The 21,228-nt window shown below is 38.0% G+C and overlaps 1 protein-coding gene across 5 annotated transcripts in view; it reads right to left on the bottom strand.

The window, feature by feature from the left end:
- The window catches only part of EFL1 (elongation factor like GTPase 1), a 129,207-nt gene that overhangs the window by 22,943 nt on the left and 85,036 nt on the right, over positions 1–21,228 (bottom strand). For all 5 annotated transcript variants that reach the window (XR_015551651.1, XM_087429033.1, XM_004431997.3 and 2 more), the window contains 2 exons: positions 13,912–14,043; positions 8,147–8,294 (listed from right to left, as the gene is read on the bottom strand). Coding sequence is in view for 4 of the 5 variants with exons in the window: in XM_087429033.1 (XP_087285159.1) it covers positions 8,147–8,294; positions 13,912–14,043 (280 nt within the window). In the remaining variant the exon portion in view is untranslated. The remainder of the gene's footprint in view (positions 1–8,146; positions 8,295–13,911; positions 14,044–21,228) is intronic.

The raw sequence follows: 21,228 nt of genomic DNA, 5'->3' as shown, positions 1-21,228 counted from the left end.
ACATATGAATTCTTTAAAATAATATTTGCCAACTTAAAAGACTGGAGAAGAAAAGCTCAATGATTATAACTCTAAGCAGACAAAGAATCACAGAATTTCAGGACATCTAATCAAATCCTGACAGCGTATTTGGCTTTGATAACGAGGCTCACGCCAGGCTAGCACGACCCAGGAGTTTGTCCAGAGCAGCACCTTCCAAAAGAATTTTCTGCAATTATGAAAATGATCATACCAAATGTGATTACTGAGCGCGTGAAATGTGGCTAGCACCACTGGGGTAAGAAATTTTTAAATTTTATTTAATTTCAATTAAATTTAAATGGCTATACATAGCTCCCTGAACATTCGAAATGTCGCCAGTGTGATTAAGGAACTAAATTTTTAATTTTATTTAATTTCAACTAGCCACAAGTGGCTAGTGGCTACTGTAGAAGACAACACAGGTCTTGAACCTCAGTCTGGCACCAAGTTCAGAGAACCCCTTTTTCACAGGCTATCCAGTTTAGTTTCATGCTGCATTTTCTTCCAACTGAGTTATAAGCTCACAAAGGGCAGATTCTGGAAACTGGCATGGATGCATTCTGATGACAATCAAACCATGCAATCTTTCTTTTTCTCTTACTTTCTGTCTACCTCATTCCCAGGTATTACTAAAGCTTGGTCTGGTCTATGTCTGCTATTGGCAGTGTGGTTGGATATATGTATAAATGTATGTATGTACACACATATACTGTATGTATGTGTGTACCTGTATATATTATATGAAATTTTGGGATCTTGGAATAATTCTTTTCCCTGGGAAATGTTATTCAACAGGGGAACTGAATACTAAAAGTAAAAGTTTTTGAAATACTTACATTTAATGCTAGATTTTTTTCTGCTTTCTACATTTTGTGGGTGTGGGGTAGGTATCTGGTTTATCTGATTTTATACTTTTTGATAAATGTAAAAACTCAATAAATGGCTGGTTTTCTAAAAATAAAGTTGCCAAAATTGATCTTAAAATATAGAAACTGAACAGTTCATAATGTGTGGAAGAAGACAAAAATGTGGGAAAAAAATTACTTCCAAGAATGGTTTTGGGGGGCCGGCCCGGTGGCATAGAGGTTAAGTTTGCACACTCCGCTGCAGTGGCCCAGGGTTCACAGGTTCGGATCCCGTGCCCAGACCAATGCACCGCTTGTCAAGCCATGCTGTGGCGGCATCCCATATAAAGTAGAGGAAGATGGGCACGGATGTTAGCCCAGGGCCAATCTTTCTCAGCAAAAAGAAGAGGATTGGCAACAGATGTTAGCTCAGGGCTAATCTTCCTCACCAAAACAAAAAAAAAAAAGAAAGAAAAGAAAAGTTTTAGTTTTGCCAGTGAGTTTGTTCACTTTCAAAGATTAGCTCATTTCAATGCTATATATATTGTTGCAGAATATATAATAAGATGGATGTCTACCTGACATTTTATAATTTACAATTACTTTGATACCTGAACCTGACAAAAACAGCATACATGGACAAAACTGTAATTCAATCTTACCCAAGAATTCAGATATAAAATTTAAGACAAAACAATGAAAAAAAATAATGTATATATGTGTGTGGTTTTTTTTACTAATCACTTATTATGTGCTAAGTGTTTTACACATATTATTTCTTCAGTAGGTATATTATTATCCCCATTTTGTAGAGGAGAAAATCAGGTAAAAAAGATCAAGTAACTTCTCCAAAGTCACATAGCTAGTAAGTAGAGAAGCTAGGATTCAAATCTAGGTCTGACCTCAGAATCTATGCTTTTACTCATTATCCTACACTGAAAAATCAAGTTAAACAGCATATTAAAGGAATAATTTACCACAACACTAAGTAGTTTTTTCACAGGTTATAAAAATTGATTCATATTAGGAGATATGTTAAAACAATATATCACATTTAAGAATGTCAAACAGGGTACTCCATGTTATCATCTTTAAAAATGCTAAATTGACATAAAACTAAACATCCATTTCTGATTTTTAAAAAAGAAAAGCACTTAGAAATTGCAGGAATAGGAAAATATTTTTTAAATTATCATTATTCAGAAAAAATATGTTCATATACTTAGAACATTCAAGAAAACCAACTGCACAGCTATTGAAACCATGAAAGTGAACACCTCCATAACACTATCCTCTTTTCCTTATATTTTAAGGTCAAAAGGGCTGTGAGTCTTATTAGTCCTTCACATTTCTGAGGTTCCCAAGAAGTCTCCTACAGTAGTCACTTAAAAGATTAATTAAACCACTCCACACCATGGAAGTGCGCATGGTTGTCACACCCACCAAGCGCCTCAGGGCCCAAGTTTCTTTAACTTCTGGCAGTGTAGAGCTTGTCATGACCTCAAGAAGACGTGCAGACTGCACTGGTGATGTCTTGTGGCTTCCTGACATCTCTGATCATGACTACCTTGAGATCTGGATGCCAAAAACTCGGACAGTTTCTCTGGCCTGCTCTCCCACTCCTGTACATAATACATTCCTGAAAATGTGTGTAAAAGTTGAAAAAGAACTTATATATTAGAAGGCAGGTTCTATCCCATGAGAGCTAAAAAAAACTCTAGAATTTTATGCATGTTCTTAATGTAAGTATAATTGTAAAATTTATAGAACAGTACACAAAACAAAAATCCACTGATCTATGATTTTATCACAAAGTAAACACCCATGTAAACTACCACTCGAGCCAAGAAACAGAACATTACTAGCCTTCAGAAGAACCTGTCATGCCTTCTCCCAACCTCATGAAGGTAACCACTACCCTGACTTTTATTGTAATCCCCCTTTTTAAATTCTTTTTACCACCTAAACGTGTAATCTCTATACTCTAGAGTTAATTTTGGTCTGCTGTTTGGACTTTATATAAATAGAATCAAACAATTTTTTTTCAATTGGCTTCTTCTGCTCAACATTATGTTGTAAGATTCACCCATGTTTGCACAGCAAGCTTGTTCACTGAAATAATTCTATAGAAGTCCATGGTATGAACGTATCATGATTTATTTATTTATACATTTTATTGTTTGAGTTGTTTCCAGCTTTTGGCTACTAAAATTTTTGTCACTATGAATATTCTTGATGTACATTTGTCCAGCTTTGTGTTAAGTATATATAGAGTAGAAATGGCAGAAGATTTGCCAAGCCACAGTGAGTGCCTGTCTCCTACCTTGTAGATAACACCAAACAATATTCCACAGTAGTCGTACCAGTTCAAATTCCCAGCAGTTGTGTGGGCGAATTCTTATTGCTCCACATCTGGGCCACCATTTTATATTGTCACTTTTAAAAATTTTAGCCACTCTGATGGGTATGCAGAGATATCTCACTTTAGTTTTAATTTGCATTTCATTAATTACTAATAAGTTCAATATCTTTTCATATGTTTATTGGTCTTTAGACTTCTCTTTTGTGAAGACCTGTTCAAGTCTTTGTCCCATTTTCTAGGAGACTGTTACCTTTCTCATTTACTTGTAGGCATTCTTTATATATTGGGGCTATATGCCCCTTGTCTACTGTATGCATTACACTGGTTTATTTATTCATTTTGGTGAGGAAGATTGGCCCTGAGCTAACTTCTGTTGCCAATCTTTCTCTGTTTGCTTGAGGAAGATTGTTCCCGAGCTAACATCTGTGCCCATCTTCCTCTATTTTGTATATGGGACACCTGCCACAGCATGGCCTGATGAGCGGTGTAGGTCCATGCCTGGGATCCGAACTCACAAACCCTGGGCCACCAAAGTGGAGCGTGCAAACTTAACCATTACGCCACCAGGCCAGCCCCTAGTGTATGTATTACAAATGTCTTCTCTAATCCTGCAGCTTGCTTTCTTACTCTTTTAATAGCCTCTTTCGATGATCAAACCTTTTCTTTGTCATTGGTGCTTTTAATGTCCTATCTTAAGAAGCTTTTCCCTATCCTGAGGTCTTGAAGATATTCTCCTATATTATCTTTTAGGTACTTTATAGTTTTGCCTTTCACATTTTAATCTACAATACACCTGGATTTGTATGGTATGAGGTAGAGGTCAAGTTTCATTTTTTTCTATATGGATATTCAACTTGCCAGCACCATTTATTGACAAGTCTGTCCTTACTTCATTACTCTACAGTGCCACTTATTTCTGAACTCTCTATTCTAGTTTATTAAGCTATTTGCCTATCCTTGTGTTAACATCACATAGTCAATTATTGTAGCTTTAAATAAGTTTTGATTTCCATTACAGTAAGAACTTCCATCTTGTTTTTAAAAAAACTTTAAAAAGTTTTGGCTATTATTGGCCCTTTGCATTTCCACACAAATTTTAGAATCAACGTGTCAAGTTCCAAAAACAGATAAACATAAAATTAATGAGATTTTTTTCTGGGATTGTTTTGAATGTACAATCAGTTTGGGGAAAACTGACATCATTATAATAATGAATTTTTCAAACCATGAAGATGGTATATACTTTCTTTTATATTTTATAGTTTTTGCATCGAGTGCCAATAAAATGCAAATAAATATGAATGCACTTTTACTCCTAGGTATTTGATATTTTTGTTGTTACCATAAACGGTAACCTTAAAATAATTTTCATTTTCTGTTTATAATTGGTCTATTGAAATACAATAGATTTTGCATATTAATCTTGAACATAGCAACTTCACTGAATTTACTTACTAATCCTAATAGTTTCTAGAGCTTATTTTGGATTATTAGTTACACAACCATACCATCTGCAAATGACGACAGTTTTAATTTTCCCTTCTCAGTTCTCGTTATCATTTATTTTTTATTCTTTATAACACCACCCAAGATCTACAGTACAATGTTAAATAAAACTTGTAACAGTGGGTAACCTTGTCCTATTTCTGATCTCAAAGGAAAGCTTTAAAAAATTTTACCAGTAAGTACATGTTTTCTATAGATATTCTGAAGATACTCTTTATCCGTTTAAGGAAATTCCCTTCTATTCCTAGCTTGCTAAGAGTTTTGATCATCCATTTTATCAAATGCTTTTTCCTTTGTCTATTGAAATGATTTCTCTCCTTTTTTCTATTAATCTGGTAAATTTACATTGATATTTTTAATGTTTTCTATTGCTTTTTAAATCAGATTTTTCTAGGAATTTGTTCATTTCCTTTAAAATTTATTGGTATAAAACTGTTGATAATATTGTCTTTGTTTCTTGGCCCGGGATAAGCTGTCTAGTACCCAATTCATTAAGGTGCCCTGAACTCCCACCTGACAGTGGGGTACTGGAGGATGCAACGGCCTTTGTCAATACCACCTGATTCGGCTTCCTCAGGGTTCCAAAACAGCACTTGACATAGAGCACTGTATGACTGGGTTCCCTATGGATCTATCAACTGTCCTCTCCCACACTCGGTCCAGCTGACTTTCCCGCTAACCACCCTCATAAGTGGAAAAGCGAGGCTTCTGCCTACTTGGGCTCCAGGTCCCCTCTCTGAGTCCTGACAGAGAACACCGAGCTTGAGCTGAGGTTATTTCTCCATCATACCAGGCCAAAATGCAAAGGAAATTGTTGTTTTGTTTTAGTTTGTTTTTGGAGGGAGGTGTCATCATTTTCAGAAATTGGAATTTTTAGGAAAAGCAGTTAACAAACACCTCAGAATTTGTAAAGTATCTTATTAAGGCAGTATAAATTTTTTGAAAAGCAGATCTGTTATTGCTTTTATTATCCTCATTCAGTGTATGTCTAAATTATTTTTAGGTATTTGGATATGGACACTTTCTAAAAAAATTTACAAGGGCCGGCCTGGTGGCGTAGTGGTTAAGTTCACGCACTCTGCTTCAGCGGCCCAGGGTTCGCAGGTTCAGATCCCAGGCGTGGACCTACAGACCACTCATCAAGCCACGCTGTGGCAGGCGTCCCACATATAAAGTAGAGAAAGATGGGCAAGGATGTTAGCCCAGGGCCAATCTTCCTCAGCAAAAAGAGGAGGATTGGCGGGCCGGCTCCGTGGCTTAGCGGTTAAGTGCGCGCGCTCTGATGCTGGCGGCCCGGGTTCGGATCCCGGGAGCGCCCGGAGGCACCACTTCTCCGTCCAACGTGAGGCCGAGTCCCACGTACAGCAACTAGAAGGATGTGAACCTATGACATACAGCTATCTACTGGGGCTTTGGGGGGAAAAAAACTGAATAAATAAAAAAAAATCTTTAAAAAAAAAAAAAAAAAAAAAGAGGAGGATTGGCAACAGATGTTAGCTCAGGGCTAATCCTCCTTACCAAAAAAAAAAGGTTTACATAGAATGGTTTCCAGAATAAACTGATTTATTAAAATATTTTAATGCCATATTAAGGACATATTTCTAGAAAACTAATTTCTCTTATTATAAAGTATAGTTTTTTTTTCTCCTGAGATTAAAAAGTACCAATAAAAACCATGGGATAAAATGAAAAAAGATACAGATAAACAAAGATACAGATAAGTAATCCAATTAAAATCAGTTTTTAGGTTTAAAGGGGAATATTACTTGAAATGTAATTCTAAGTACCAAAAAGCATTATTTTAAAAGAGGAGTTAATTGCCTGAGAAATGTAAGGTTATTTAACATGGATTTTAATTTGGTAGCAAAGTGTGTGAAAAGAGAGAAAGTAATTTAGCTCAAAGACCTCAAATATAACATAACATTTCAATAGTTTTTTAAAAAAACTCTCTGAGAATTAAGTTATTATTTTAAAATACATTATGTCTTATGATTTATCCAATTATCATTACTCTCTAAGAAATATCAGAATCTTCAGAAATTCCTAGAAAATGGTAACAAACATGAAAGACACAGAAGACCTACCTTCCAATTTTGTACTAATTATGGGCTATAATAACATTTAGAGGAGGAAAAAGCCACAGCACCATTTTAAACTGAAGAACAGAAATGAAAACCTTCCTGATTCGGCAAGAGTGTCTACAAAATCCCAGACAGAGGTGCAGTGGCAGCTCTTCTCACGCCGCACTAGCAGTGGTCGTGGCAGTCATAACTGTGGCAGTCCTGTTACTACGACCACTACCAACTCCACTGGGTTGTGAGAAGGAGTAAATGAGACAACTAGTGTTTAACACAGTGACTGGCACGTAATGTTTGGTATATAATTATGTTATTTATAATTATTATTTTAGCTATGATTATTATGATTATTATAGTCCCAGGAAATTTAAAAATAAAAGGAAGAAAGGCCACTACAGGGCAGTTTATCAAAGAAGAAAAGCACAAGGCCAATAAACACATAAAAGGAGTTTCAATATCATCAGTAAGTACAGAAAATGTATATTAACAATGAACACCTTTTGTCTTCCAGATTGGTGAAGTTTTTAAAAAACGATAATATACAGCATTGGCAAAAGTTTGGGGAAAGAGACACTTTCAAACACTTTTTGCTAGTTATAGTATAAACTGGAATAGCCTTTCTTATGCCAGCAATATATGCCACCTTTTGAGGTAGCAATAATACTTCTAGAAGTTTATCTTAACCAATTACGCACAGCTGTGTATATGGATCTCTGCACATCTGAATATGCATAGAAGAGACTAGGGGTTTATGAATCCGGATGTAATGGTGGTTATCTCTGCACGGTAACTGAATGATTCTTTTTATTCTTCTGTTTTTTCCTAATTGCTATAATAAACATACATTGCCTTTGAAATAAAGAGGAAAAATGTTATTTATAAAAAGTGATTTGGGATGCCTATTTTATGACACTTACATATCACCATGATAGAGAAATATAAACATTTCTGGAAGGTTTACACTGAAGAGACGACATCAATCAGGAAAGAAGTCTGTTCTAATCATAGCCTAGGTTTACAAAATGTGATTTTATTTTGTTGTCCTGATATGCTGTGTGTATGTGTATATGCTTAAAGTAAAACACAGATATATGAAGATATTTTATGACTCAAGCTAAAAATGCAAAATTATTCAAATAGAAGTGAATTCTTTTTGTCAGTTATTAAAAATTAAATCTATGATCCAATAACACAATAACAGTTCATGTTTGAGTTGAGAGCATTTCATTTTTCTACAAAAAAAAACCACATTCTAAGTTCAACTGGTTTAGGAAACACTAAAACATCCCATTGATTTTGGAGCTATCATTTCTCCATCTCTATCATCACCTAACCTTTCTTTCAAGTCATCCAGGCATCGCTGAAGGTGGACTTCCCCTGCTGTGACTAAAACATGCTCTCCCGTTTCCTGAATTAAAATCTGGACACAGGGATCAGCTTGGTTTAACAGCTTCATTCCTTTGACGAGCTGAGGCATTTCACCTAGGTTAACAAAATGAAATACTGATTAAATACAATCTAAAGACAATGTCTGTGGCCACTGAAGGGAAAAGTACAATGAAATGAACTCTTAAAATAATGGTTTATTTTTCTCCCAAATAATTCAGTGATGTGAAGAAAACTACCTTCTAGTAATTTATTTGTACAGATAGCTAACATGAGACGCTCACAAGCTTACCATGGAGACTCCCAAAGTTGATCTATACCACTTCTTCAAATACTCAACAAATATAAACTACCATCATTATACTTGTGAATCCACCTAAACCTTATTACAAACATACTTATTACATACCTAAAAATGTAACAGAACTCGTCCCCAAACAGTACCTATAAAATTAACAAATAAGCAAGAGAAGCATTTAATATGATACTCAATTCAAGAAATTGAAGCAGAGGGCCGGCCCCGTGGCTTAGCGGTTAAGTGCGCACGCTCCGCTACCGGTGGCCCAGGTTCAGATCCCGGGCGTGCACCAACACACTGCTTCTCCGGCCATGCTGAGGCCGCGTCCCACATACAGCAACTAGAAGGATGTGCAGCTATGACATACAACTATCTACTGGGGCTTTGGGGGAAAAATAAAGAAAGAAAGAAAGAAAGAAAGAAATTGAACCAGAGCCTCCTATTTAACATAATTATGAAACTGGTGATGGAACTGTGGACTTGAGAACAAAGCTGCCCTCTGGGTGACAGCTGTGATACACTGACCAGCCACTCCACCCAGGGAGCTACGGCACCTTCTGCATTCCATTCTGCAGGTGCTCTTGGTCTATAACTGTTTTTTCCCTACAGTTCATGGGAGTTGAGGGCATGGATGGGTTTCACTGCTTTTTCACCCCTTTCCATGTGCTCTGCTGCTACCATTCACTCCGGGCAGGTCAAAGCAATTCTCTTGTGACTACTTCAGCAGAGACCTTGGCTTTGCAGGCATTTTTATGCAGTGTTGCTTCACTTCCACATCTGAAGGAAGGACTCAGCAATTCCTCCACGCCTGGTTTTCAACACGCCAAACAAACAAACCACAGGAGCTTTCTGCAATCAGTGGTTCTCAATATATGTTATAAAAGTTGATTATCCATATCTATTCCACGGGTATTTACTTTTCTATAGCTATTTATTTTTGAAATGAAGCTTTTCTAATGATAACTAACACTTTACAGTGCTAAAAATATGCCAGACAAGCACTTTACACGTATGAACTCAGTAACTACGAGACAGGGATGATTACTGTTCTCATTTATAGATGAGGAAACAGCTATAGAGAAGCTGAGGAACTTGTGCTCATGGTCACAGAGTCACTGGGTGGAAGCCTGCAGGCAGACAGCCACAGAGCCCACGCTCTGTGATGGATGCCAGCACCTCACAGGTCAGGCAGGCGGGAGCCTCACACAGGATGCATGGAAGCCCGAGGGAAGACAGGGAGTGGGATTTCACTGTTGGTGGCGTTGACAGAAGCACCCTCATTTGTTCCTTTTCAGCATACCGTAGTTTCCTTTGCCTAATTAAGTGGTTTTACAGATATTACCTAGTGTTAACCAACTTAACTTCAAACCAACTTAACTTGGCTTAAAAAGATTCCAGCAAAAAGACCACTGATAAAATAACACAAGCCCGAGGGAACAATAAAAAAAAAAATGACAAAGGTTTTTGTCAGCTCTCCATCAGCCAAATCACAAAGTAAAAACAATGGCTGTTACCAGTATGAGAACCTAACAAATTCTTAAAAAACCCACACACTTATATCTGACTCATGGTAAAGGTGACAGTTTAATAAGAAGAAGAAACTTTTTCAAAAGAAATTTAGAATATGGAAACATTTGAAATTAGATATTTGAAAATGTTTACATTGACAGTCATTTTGTTGCCAAAAACAACATGAACATCTCATCTATAAAACCTCTTAAAATGTGGAAGCTGATTTTCCTAACCTGTTTAAAAATCTTCCAAATAGTTTGTTAAAGACATAAAACTCGACATATTCTAATAAGTATAAGAAAAACTGACTGAGATCAGGAAAAATAGTTACTGTCTGTATTTAATGAAAACCTCTGTATAACTAGTAAATGGGATTTTAAAATACATACTACGACTTAGCAAAGGCACCCAATGATGTATTTCTTCCATTTGGACTATGGAACTTAGTAAGGTGCCTTTTCCAGTGATAACAGCCATTAAAATCAAGTGTTGCAATAAATGGAACCTAGAAGCAGACCTTTGCACAGCTATATCACAGTGTTAAGATAAGATTTTCAAAAATAAGTAAGCACTATTGTGGTGGCCACCCTCCAAAATGGCCCCAATCATCCTTGCCTCATGATAGTCACACTCCTGTTCAGTCCCTCCCACAGGGAATCAAATCAAAGCTGGCTTGTGTGACCAATAGAATATTGCAGAAGTGATGTGTGATTCCCAAGACTGGAGACCAGGTCACAAAAGGCATTGTAGCTTCTGCCTTGTCCCTCAGACTGCTGGCGACGCCAGCCACCATCCCACGCTCCAAGATCCCCAAGCAGCCGTGTGGAGGGGCCCCTGTGACGAGGCACTGAGGTCCCCAGCCAGCACCAACCTGTGACCCATGTGACTGAACTACCTCAAAAGTCCAGTTAAACCTTCAGACAGCTGCAGCCCAAGGTGGTATGTGACTGCAAGTGCATGAGAGACCCTCAAGCTGAGCCCTTCCAAATTACTGACCAAAGGAACTGTGAAAAACGATAAATTATTGTTGTTCCAAGCCACTAGATTTTCGAGTAATGTGTTAGGCAGTATTAGATAACTAATACAATTATAAACCCCAATCATAAATAAATAATATATATACACTTATATATACGTACTGTGTATAGATCCATCAAATACAAATAAAATTATTTTAAAGTCGTTTCATTTTCATCTCATTTTTAAAATAATTTCTATTTTTGTGTGTATTTCATAATGTGCATGAAACATTAGCACAAAAGTTCATATAACTATATAAACATATATAAAGGGGGCTTTTTTTAAAACTGATATGGATAAAGGATGAAAGAATTCTAGAAACCAGTGACTGATCTCAGGTGAATAAGATTTCTTGGATTCCTAAAGGTGAAGATCCAGAATGGTCCCTGAGGCAGGTGTTTGAATCCTGACTCCACCACTTACTGCTAACTTGTAAGGCCTCGGGCAAGTTAAATAACTTCTCTAAGCCTCAGTTTACCTCATGTAAAGATGAGGATAGAAAACAGCATAGGGCCATTGAGAGGAGTAAATGAGATAATCAATGTAAAATCCTTAGTTTGTGCATATAGTAAGCATCAATGATGACAATGAAAATAATAATGGCGTGGGGACATTTGTAGTTCTCCGTGTTTGGGTGTTGGATTTTGAGTAGATGTGGTGGAGATGGAGCAGAGGGGTGGCCACCACGACATTTTGACCTCAGCTTGGGAAATAAGAGAAAAGTGGAAGAACAAATGCTCATAAATGACTTCACACCAAATGAAAAGTAAAAGATTGTCTTCTAGATTAGTCAACCCAGTTTGTTGTTAAGAAAAAGAAAAGAGGGCCTGGGGACACATGTTCTGTTCAGAAATAAACAATGCATCTGCCCAGTGCTCCTCAGGGGCAGTATTACTGGGAAGTCTAGGTATAGGGGGGTGGGACATCCCAATAGTCATTAGACACATAATCCATGGAGAGAGGAGCTACAGGCCCAAACTAAGGATGGGCATAAGAAACCAGGGCAAAAGAGTAGGCAGACAATAAATATCCCCTGAGGGCTCACAGGAATGAGGAGAGCATTAAGAGACGTATTCCCAGATATTCTACCTGCAAAACAAGATGTTGACATTGTAATAACACCAAGAAGACAGAACAATGAGCATAAAATTCAGACCCAGAAATATAGAATGTGGTACTTTAGTAACACAATTGAGAATATGCATGGTAAATTCAGCAAAAACAATATACTTGATGGGAAAAAGTAGCAACACTTCATTCAAAATTATGATGAAAACTGACTGCCCCTTCTAATCATTTTAGTTTATTTTTTACAAAGTTCAGACAAATCTAATGAAACACATATGAGGAAACAAACATTGGCATCCAGATGAATAATCCTAAATAATTCCATTTATTAGATTACCTTGTTTACGGAAAGGAAGTTAACTTCACTGAGAGTCTGCTATGGCACAGGAAGTGATCTAGGTATCAGCACCCTTCACCTCGTGCGGCCAAGGCTGTGCAGAAGCCGGTTCTGCTGCCCTTTAGGACTGGGCTCTACTTGGCTTGGATAATAGTACAGAATAGCAACACAGCCATCAACTACACTTCAAAAAATTACAAATTCATAGTAAAACCTTATGGCTTACACTGTCAATTATTTCTTTAATCTCTATTTAAAACATTTAGATCCAAATGGAATAGAGAAGAATTAAGATATAAATAAATACCAGAAACACCTAAGAATAAACCATGGTTGCCAGACTCAGACGTCACAACTTAAATAAAACTGAGCTTTCTTGTGTTGTATGTGCTTCTTAGGGTTGGATGCGGTTGACAATGGCCAGAGCCAGCCCAGCAAGTAGAAGAAAAGAACAAACCATGAGGGGCCAGGATCTGGACTAGCCCACAAAGAGGAAGCAGGCATTACACAGAATGGGATAAATCCATGCAGCAACCAAGGCACTGTAAGTCTATAATGACAGCCCAGAAAGAATGTCTCTGAGGCCCAAGGCAGACAGATGGTTGTCTGCTAAGACTGAGCCCAAAGGTCAGAGATGCAGTTCTCCAAGTATCTGTTCTAGGGTCCCAGGGATTCTCAATGGCTAAGAACATGTCTTAGAACTTGAGGCAGAGATGAGCTTTCAGAAGACTCCGCCCTGGAGAGAGCAGGGCTATACAGATGCAGGGGCAACGAGGCCATTATCTACCTCAACAGAAAACTACCATTTTACCCATTGGTTCTCTGGTTCCCTTAAAGCCCAGTCTGGGAATTCTTTGCTGTTCCCAATGCTTAGTGGCAGTCAGTGAAGTCACAGGGAATAAGAGGTTAACAACAGTCATGGGAAGCGAAATACAAGAGTTAATGAGGATTGGCCAGGCAAATGGTATAAACCAAAGATCAGGGATTAGTTATTATATGGTCTGGGATATGTGGGTGTTGCATAGCCAAGGGGAAAGGGGAAGAAGTGCTTTCTAAACAGAAAGGAAATGCTCAGTGTCCAAATAATCTAGTAAACCTAGAGGGATGAGGCTGATGATGGATTCTGAACCAAGGAGCTTCGGATAAGATTCTAGGAACCAGTCACATAAAACATGAGCTTTGCTGAGGTACCACTTTGTGCCAGGGTTGTATGGGATGCAGAGATGACCTTGTCTCTGCCACAAAGAAGAATACAGATTCCCTGGAGATCAAAGGCACCATGTTCCTAAGACAAAGCTTAGATTCCCTTTGAAGAGCTGGTTATTGGTATGGCTTCAAGGCTGGAAAGATTACTATTCTACACCTGCATGAAAATCCACAGTATACTGCCGAAACAAATCGTGAGGAATCAAGTATTAAATGCACGCATTTAAATAGTGTAATGAACATCATATGCTTTTAAAAAAAGGTCATCTTACTCGGGTGTTTCGGTTCAACAGCAACCCTCACAATAGGGGTGGCTTCAAAGTTGAGTGGTATAAATGGCGGGCAGGATGGCAAGCTACACAGCGTTGCAGATTTCAGCACAAAGTCTTGAAGGCCTCCTATTCCTGCAAGGAAGAAAAGATCCATGGGGTCAATAAAGGATGATACATTCTGAATTTACATTAGAAAAATAGTAATATCAACCCAACATATATGTGACAGAAGAAAAACACTTAAAAATGTTATGGTTTTTGTACTCCTGGATACTACTTAATTACTGTTAAAAATACAGACATTCTGCTAGTTTTTGTTTTCCAAATGTACGAATCCTGTTAGAACAAACTGGGCTAACATATACCTACTTTGACCACAGAAATAATCATGTCCAGACACACCACATGTGTGAAAATACTAATTATTTCTAACTAGAACTTTAAAGTATATTAATTTGATGAAGATGAGTCTCTACTGAAATAATCCCAAATCCACTTGCATCTGGATAAGGGGAATTTAGAGACTTCAAATTTGAAGCTGCTATCAAGTACCTGACCCTAAGCCACCCTCCATACTACCCCAATTTTAGAAGAAAATATCAGTCACCCCGCTGCCCCTGCCCCTCTCTCTACTTCAGGCTCCTGGCTAATGGTTGCATAACTCTAAAGGGTGCACATTTATCTTTGAGCAGATGGGAACAGAGAGAATGTCCCAAAAAGAGAGATGGAGGGGTCACACTGAACCTCACATGCAGAGTAAGAGCAGACAATCCTCATTTTAGAACAAATTAAGACACACACATGATGGCCATTTTTGTGCTTTTGGCTTAAGGTAAAGATTGAGGAGGGCACTGAAGGGGAGGTTACCTGTTCTGGGAGAAGGGCACTGATAGTTAATCAGCATTCTACTTTTGCATCTGAGTTTAGAAACAACTATGGAACGGAAACAACTTTACTGCCTTCAGTTGATGAACCAACGTAAAGGTACAGGGCAATGGGATGCCACACAAGGAACATTCAGCTGGTGGAGGGGAACTAAGCAGAGGCTTCTGCTACACAAGCTTGGAAGGCAGTTTAGAGGTTTCTGTTAGTCCGACCACACAGTGTGGCAACTCCCTGTAACATCCCCACCTGAGTGCATCCAGAATTCACCTTCTCACTACATTCAGGGATAGCTCCAACCATAAGAAAATCTTCCTTACATTCCACTAAAACCTCTTCCTCGACCTCTACACAGTTCAGTTCTCCAAAGGTCCACAGAAAACACACTTCTACTTTTACCAACTACCCTTTGGATTTTCAAGGTATTTGTCAGATCCTTTTAACCTTTTTCTGCCTTACATTAAACATCATTAGCTCCTTTAACTGTTCAGCTCATGACACGATTTCTAGACCCTCCACGTGCAGGGGACCTTCTTCAGATTGAAGTTTCCAAGGTGCTAAATTCAGTCCCTGTGCCTCCAGTGTGTTTACTTGGTTAAGGTCTAAATTCCTTATTACTGTACCTCTTGGCCCAGCACACAGAGGTCTACACCTGGCCATAGCTTCTTGTTAACTTCCCCAACTGGTACCAGGATCTAACAGTTCTGGGCCTGCCCAAGTTTCTACCAAGCCTACTAGAAATAACATCACCTCCCATGAGGCCAAGGGTTTCGGAAAACCTCACAGTAAATATTCCCTTTCAAACCTCATCCATTCTGCTTCTAACCTCTGACCAGCATGCATTTCCTTCCTGTACACACAGCACGTGGTTTCAATGAAAAGATAAACGCTGGTCTCTCCTCTGTGTCACCAGGAATGCAGGCTGCAGATGGTCAGTATATTTTGAGCACTGTCTCTTCGAACTTCTGGTTCACATTTTGCTGTTCAAATTACCAAATCTACTCTTGCTATTCAGATATGCCCAGATTTGTGAATATGATTATAATTCTCCCAAAAACAAAAAGAAAACAGTCAATACCACAGTATTCCTAGACAAGATTAAGATTTTTATGAAAAAAGAAATGCTCCAAAGATAGTTAAAAACTCACTACCTGTACTGTATGTCACCCTTTTTACTCATTCTTAAATATAATTTTAAAATCTAGGAAAAGAACCATTAAGATTATTTGGCTGGGGGCCGGCCCAGTGGCACAGTAGTTAAGTGCACGCGCTCTGCTTTGGAGGCCCGGGGTTCAGATCCCGGGCGCACACTGAGGCACCACTTGTCAAGCCATGCTGTGGCGGCGCCCCATACAAAGTAGAGGAAGATGGGCACGGATGTTAGCCCAGGGCCAATCTTCCTCACCAAAAAGGAAAGGATTGGCATTGGATGTTAGCTCAGGGCTGATCTTCACCAAAAAGAAAAACAAAAAAAAGGTTATTTGGCTGAATCTCAATAAAATGATTTAAAAATCACTTTGAGAATTTTTTGATATACTATCAGATAATTGTTAAGGGTATAATGTGGTATTTATACAAAACATACTTTAAAACAAGTTTTTGGGTTTAAACATAATATCATCAAGAATAATTTTGAAAAAAGAACAATGTATCCACAATCATACCATTCTAACATTGTCACTATTTTCATTTTGATATATCTTTTTTTTCCTCTTCTCTTGTCACACACAATTTATACTATTATAATGTCCATATAATTTTGTATCCTTTTTTCTGCTTAAATCATGTGATTTTTCACTTCAGTTGCTTTAATCACAATTATAACAATTAAGGAGAAATAATTCCCTCACATAAAGTACATTTGCTAAAGCATTTTCAACTGGGATTGGCAGTGAAGGATGTGTTTCCTTCGTGGAATCATGTCAGAATTTCTGGGATAGGAGAAGTGATAATTCAGGAAAAAAAATTCAAAATCAGCGTGGCATTGATTTGTTCTAAGGATTAAAGAGGGTGCAAGTTTTTTTCATGTATATCTGAAAAAGGGCATATCATTTAAATAAAAGAGAGAGAGAAAACAGGCTGAGGAATATGGAGCAAAAGCAATTTACTAAACACTAAAAACTCTAGCTTGTTTTTACACAAACCCAGTAACTTTTGTCTGATTGAAGATAAATGATCCAAGTCTTCTCTGGTCCTGATTCTTCTCTGCACAAGTAAAATTAGATATATGTGTGAACACTAGCTCACAGAGTACAGTGACAGATAACACCCAAGTAAACACCGAGTTCTTCCATGGGTACACAGGCCCCTGCCAGGCTGTACACCATACCCTTCAAATTCTTCTTAATCAAAACTCAGCATTTTGCAAACACTGTCAGGCTAAAATTTTTTCCAGTGTCTCTAATGTTCCCTTTTAAAAGCATTCCAAAAACAAACAATATTAAGGAACATCTTTCACAACTCATCTTTTACAACATGAGACTGAAAATATTGTGTGGAGCCTGAGAGATGGATTGGCCTTCTGTTGACAACTGTTTTTCTGTTCTTAACAACCCCTTATTGCACGGGTTGGATCAATCTAGGATGAGGTCACATTGGCAGGGAGGAAGATGGTGAAATCATTTCTGAATTCTAACACTGTTTCCTGGAGATGAGCCTATTACCTGTCTGGACAGAGAACAGCATTACTATCTTTAGGAAAGTCTGGATGCATAAAGTGCGCTTTCATTGTGGGTATAAAAAATATTACTGAAATTAAAAAAAAAATTGTGGGAAAATACGTTAATACCCCAGTTAGAATATGGTCTTCTAGTTACCAAAGTTTTATTTCAAGCCAACTTTAAAATTACTACACCCAAGAAGCAGCAACCTGTTCCTCTTAATCTGTTTAATAAGCCTGAGTTAATGGAGTCCTTTAAATCTTTGCAGTAAATCCAAGTTATCTATCATGGACGTCTGCAGAGCCTCAGAGAGCTGTGAGAGCAATGTGAAAGCAACGAACACTACTTCAGAAGGGACATGAGGATTCAGATGGGTATAAAAAAATTTGTGTGTGTGTGTGAGGAAGACCAGCCCTGAGCTAACATCCAATGCCAATCCTCCTCTTTTTTGCTGAGGAAGACTGGCCCTGGGCTAATATCCGTGCCCATCTTCCTCTACTTTATATGGGACGCCACCACAGCATGGCTTAACAAGTGGAGCGTCGGTGCGCACCCAGGATCCGAAGTGGCGAACCCCGGGCCGCCGAAGCGGAGTGCGCACACTTAACTGCTTGCGCCACCGGGCCGGCCCCTAAAAAATTTTTTTAAAGTACAGGTTTCCAGGGTGGTGGAATCTAGAGGACTATTCTTTTTGGAAGACCACCTTCTGCTCTAGGTCCTTCTGTCTTTGGATACCAAAGAAGCCCATATCCTCTGCCTCCAATTTTATGCCCTTATTCTGTATCATTCAGAAAAACTCAGACTCTGCTCTCCTTGACTCAGCTACAAAAGGTTTTAGGAGGTCCCGCACTTTACAACTCGTGTCATAGAGGGAGGCAGGCAGATAGGTACATAAATATAAAACGGGCCTTTTTGAAGCCTACTTGGCTAGCATCTCCAAAGTAGACCAGTATTGTTTAGCTAAAGTTTTCAGAGGATTGGTCAAGTTTGTCCAGTATGCTAAACAAGTCCATTAAATCAACTGCCCTTTGGCTTCTTGGTGTTATAGGAGGCCTTAGGGAAAAATCTTGCAACGATGACATCACCATGTCAGATTTTTTCTTCATAGGGAGAGATGAAACTTATAAGCAGCTAATAATAGTTCTTAAGCAAGTTACATCAAGATCTGGGGCCCTTTTCTCAGAAGTGAGACTACAGTAAATGAGAAAATATTTAAAGAATTTAAAAAAAACTTTTTTTAGAGATGTGTAGGTTTGCTATCTTGGTCTAAATACAAGAATAGGTAGAAACTTGCTCCTCAGTGTCCCAAACCAGGTAAGAAAGTTATAACTGAGTGTCACTATGGGGTCTCAATTTATTCCCCAAGAAAGGATCATGAGGGAGCCAGACCACCTCCATTCCTGCAGGAGTAGACTGACCCAATACAGCCTGGCTCTCACCAAGGAAATTAAACCATAGGTATAGTTTAGGATTAAAATAGTGGAAGAAATGCCATCTTGGCCCTGGAGGTAGAGCAGAGCACCTGAACGCTGCCTAATACTGTATCTCAAAGCAAATAAAAGGGCAGTCAGTAAAAAAACCCTTCTGGTTGTCTCTTGGTGTGTCATATCAGGACAAAAAGGATCTACAGAGGCTAGCAAATAATTAATTAATTAAAATATTTAAAAATAATGCTTTCTATTAAAACAGAAATAAATGTGAAAGACTGATAAGAATAAGTTACGTAATGGTGGGGAAGGGAATTCCAGGCCAGGGACAGAACATATATAGCCCTGAAGTATTCTGGGAACCCAAAGTAGCTCAGAATACCCAGGGCATAGAGTACAAGCGAGGGGCTGGCAAAACATGAGGCTGGAGGGAACACAAATAGTATCGAGGGACTTGAATACAATCGTGCTAAGGTTAGACTTTACTCGGAAGGCTGTGGATATGGAGGGATGTAGCTGAATCAGAGAGAACTGAGGTAGAGCTGTCAAGTCTTGGTGGTTACTTAGGAGTTGGGAAAAAGGGACAAGGAGGAAACAAGAATAAAATCCAGATTTCTGACTTGGAAAACTAAGCAGATGATTACTTGATTCAAAGCATTTCTCCACTCTTCTTTGAGGTTCAAAAATTTTTCCTATTATTTTATTAGTTCTTTGTGTAATAAACATTTTAACGCTTACATATTCTTTTCCTCCAGATTATAGTTTCTCTTTTTAGTTTACTTCTATTTTTTCTCTCTAGTACCTTTTTGTGCTTTTTCTATTTGGTTTCTAAGCTTTAGAGTTTAGAAAGTTGTGCTTTCAAAGACTGATAAATATTTATTCAACTTTCTGTTAGTTTTTCAATGATTTAGTTTTAAGGACAGAGGCACAAATAGGCACTTCATAAAGTTTCCCCATGAACAAATGAACATGAGCACAGTTCCTGTCCTCAGAGCTTAAAATCTGGAGGGGGACAGTGGCAGATAAACGGACAATTACAATATAATGTAATAAATGTTATAATGGGAAAAGTACAAGGTTTGTTTATGTGAAGAGAGAAACTGAAAAGTTATAGACTTCCCAGAGAAGTTGACACACAGAAGCACTGAGATAACTATGCAGACGTTGCGGGAGGAGAGTATTGGGCTGGGGAAACAGCACCATTGGAGGCCCAGTGAGAAACCAAAGTGATCACCTACAGCTGCAGTGTGGAGCATACGGCAAGACTGAAGAGACATTTCCATTCCATTCATTTCCACTTCTCTGGAATCTTGCAACTGCTGGCATTCTTTTCTTCAGTCAACATGCATTCTTGTTATGTTTGATTTGGAATCAGAGGGACTTGAATTTAATTAAAGCTCAAACCTTATGTCAGCTACCTAATCTCCCCCAAGTTTTAGTTTCCACATATCTATCATGCAAATAACACATGTGATACTTTCATAGGGTTACTGTGAGCATTAAGTAAGATAATCAAAGAGTTAAAGTCCCAGGCACGGAGTAAGCACTCAATAAATGGAGGTGGTGGCAGTGGTGGTTATAATGGTCAGAGCAGTAAGAGCAGTTGTCTTATTAACAGATTTATTAACAAATTTAGATTTTTTTGGCGTATGGTATGAATTGCACATTTAATTTTTCATATACATTATTAACTAGTTAACTGTAAAGAAGGTTTAATAACTTCTCTATGAGGCACAAATTCATATTCATAATCAGGTCCATTTATGAGCACTGTTTCCTGTCTCGCTGATCTAAATTTATATTTTATATAGTAACACGTGATTTTAAGTGATGCTCCTTCCAGATGTGCATTCCAATTCTAATGATTTAAATAAATGGGGAAAACATGTAATGTTCAGCACGTAAGTAGCATAACATGCCTAGTATAGCTTAAAACAACACTGGAAATTTGTTTTAGGATTAAAAAAAAGAAAAGAAAAGAGACATGGCTTTATACAACCAGGAAATTATAACCAGATTTCTTCTACTTTTAAAATTGAAATATTTCCAATTAAAAACAGAAAGCAGAGTTACTTCGATGAAATGGCAACTTCATCACAAGTACACAAAAGATTCTGATTGAAATGATCAAAGAAAGAAAACTAAGAAAAACCTGAATGAATAGTCAAACTAGAAAAGAGCACTTCAAACTGTGAATTATTTCTGTTAGCTGTGGATCAGATTAAAGAAAAATAGCAAGGCCAGTTCATAACTCCTTTCTTCAGAAAGGAACACAACTTAACTAATGCAAATCAACGAAACGACAGGCGACCCAATAGGAATACTGGGCAAAGAATATAAGCAGTTCC

The sequence above is a fragment of the Ceratotherium simum genome, chromosome 3 (assembly GCF_057802395.1).
Source record: "Ceratotherium simum simum isolate JZ-2026a chromosome 3, ASM5780239v1, whole genome shotgun sequence".
Lineage (NCBI taxonomy): Eukaryota > Metazoa > Chordata > Mammalia > Perissodactyla > Rhinocerotidae > Ceratotherium > Ceratotherium simum.
The sequence above is the reverse complement of the archived record's forward strand: the minus strand, read 5'-3'. Positions and strand labels throughout refer to the sequence as shown.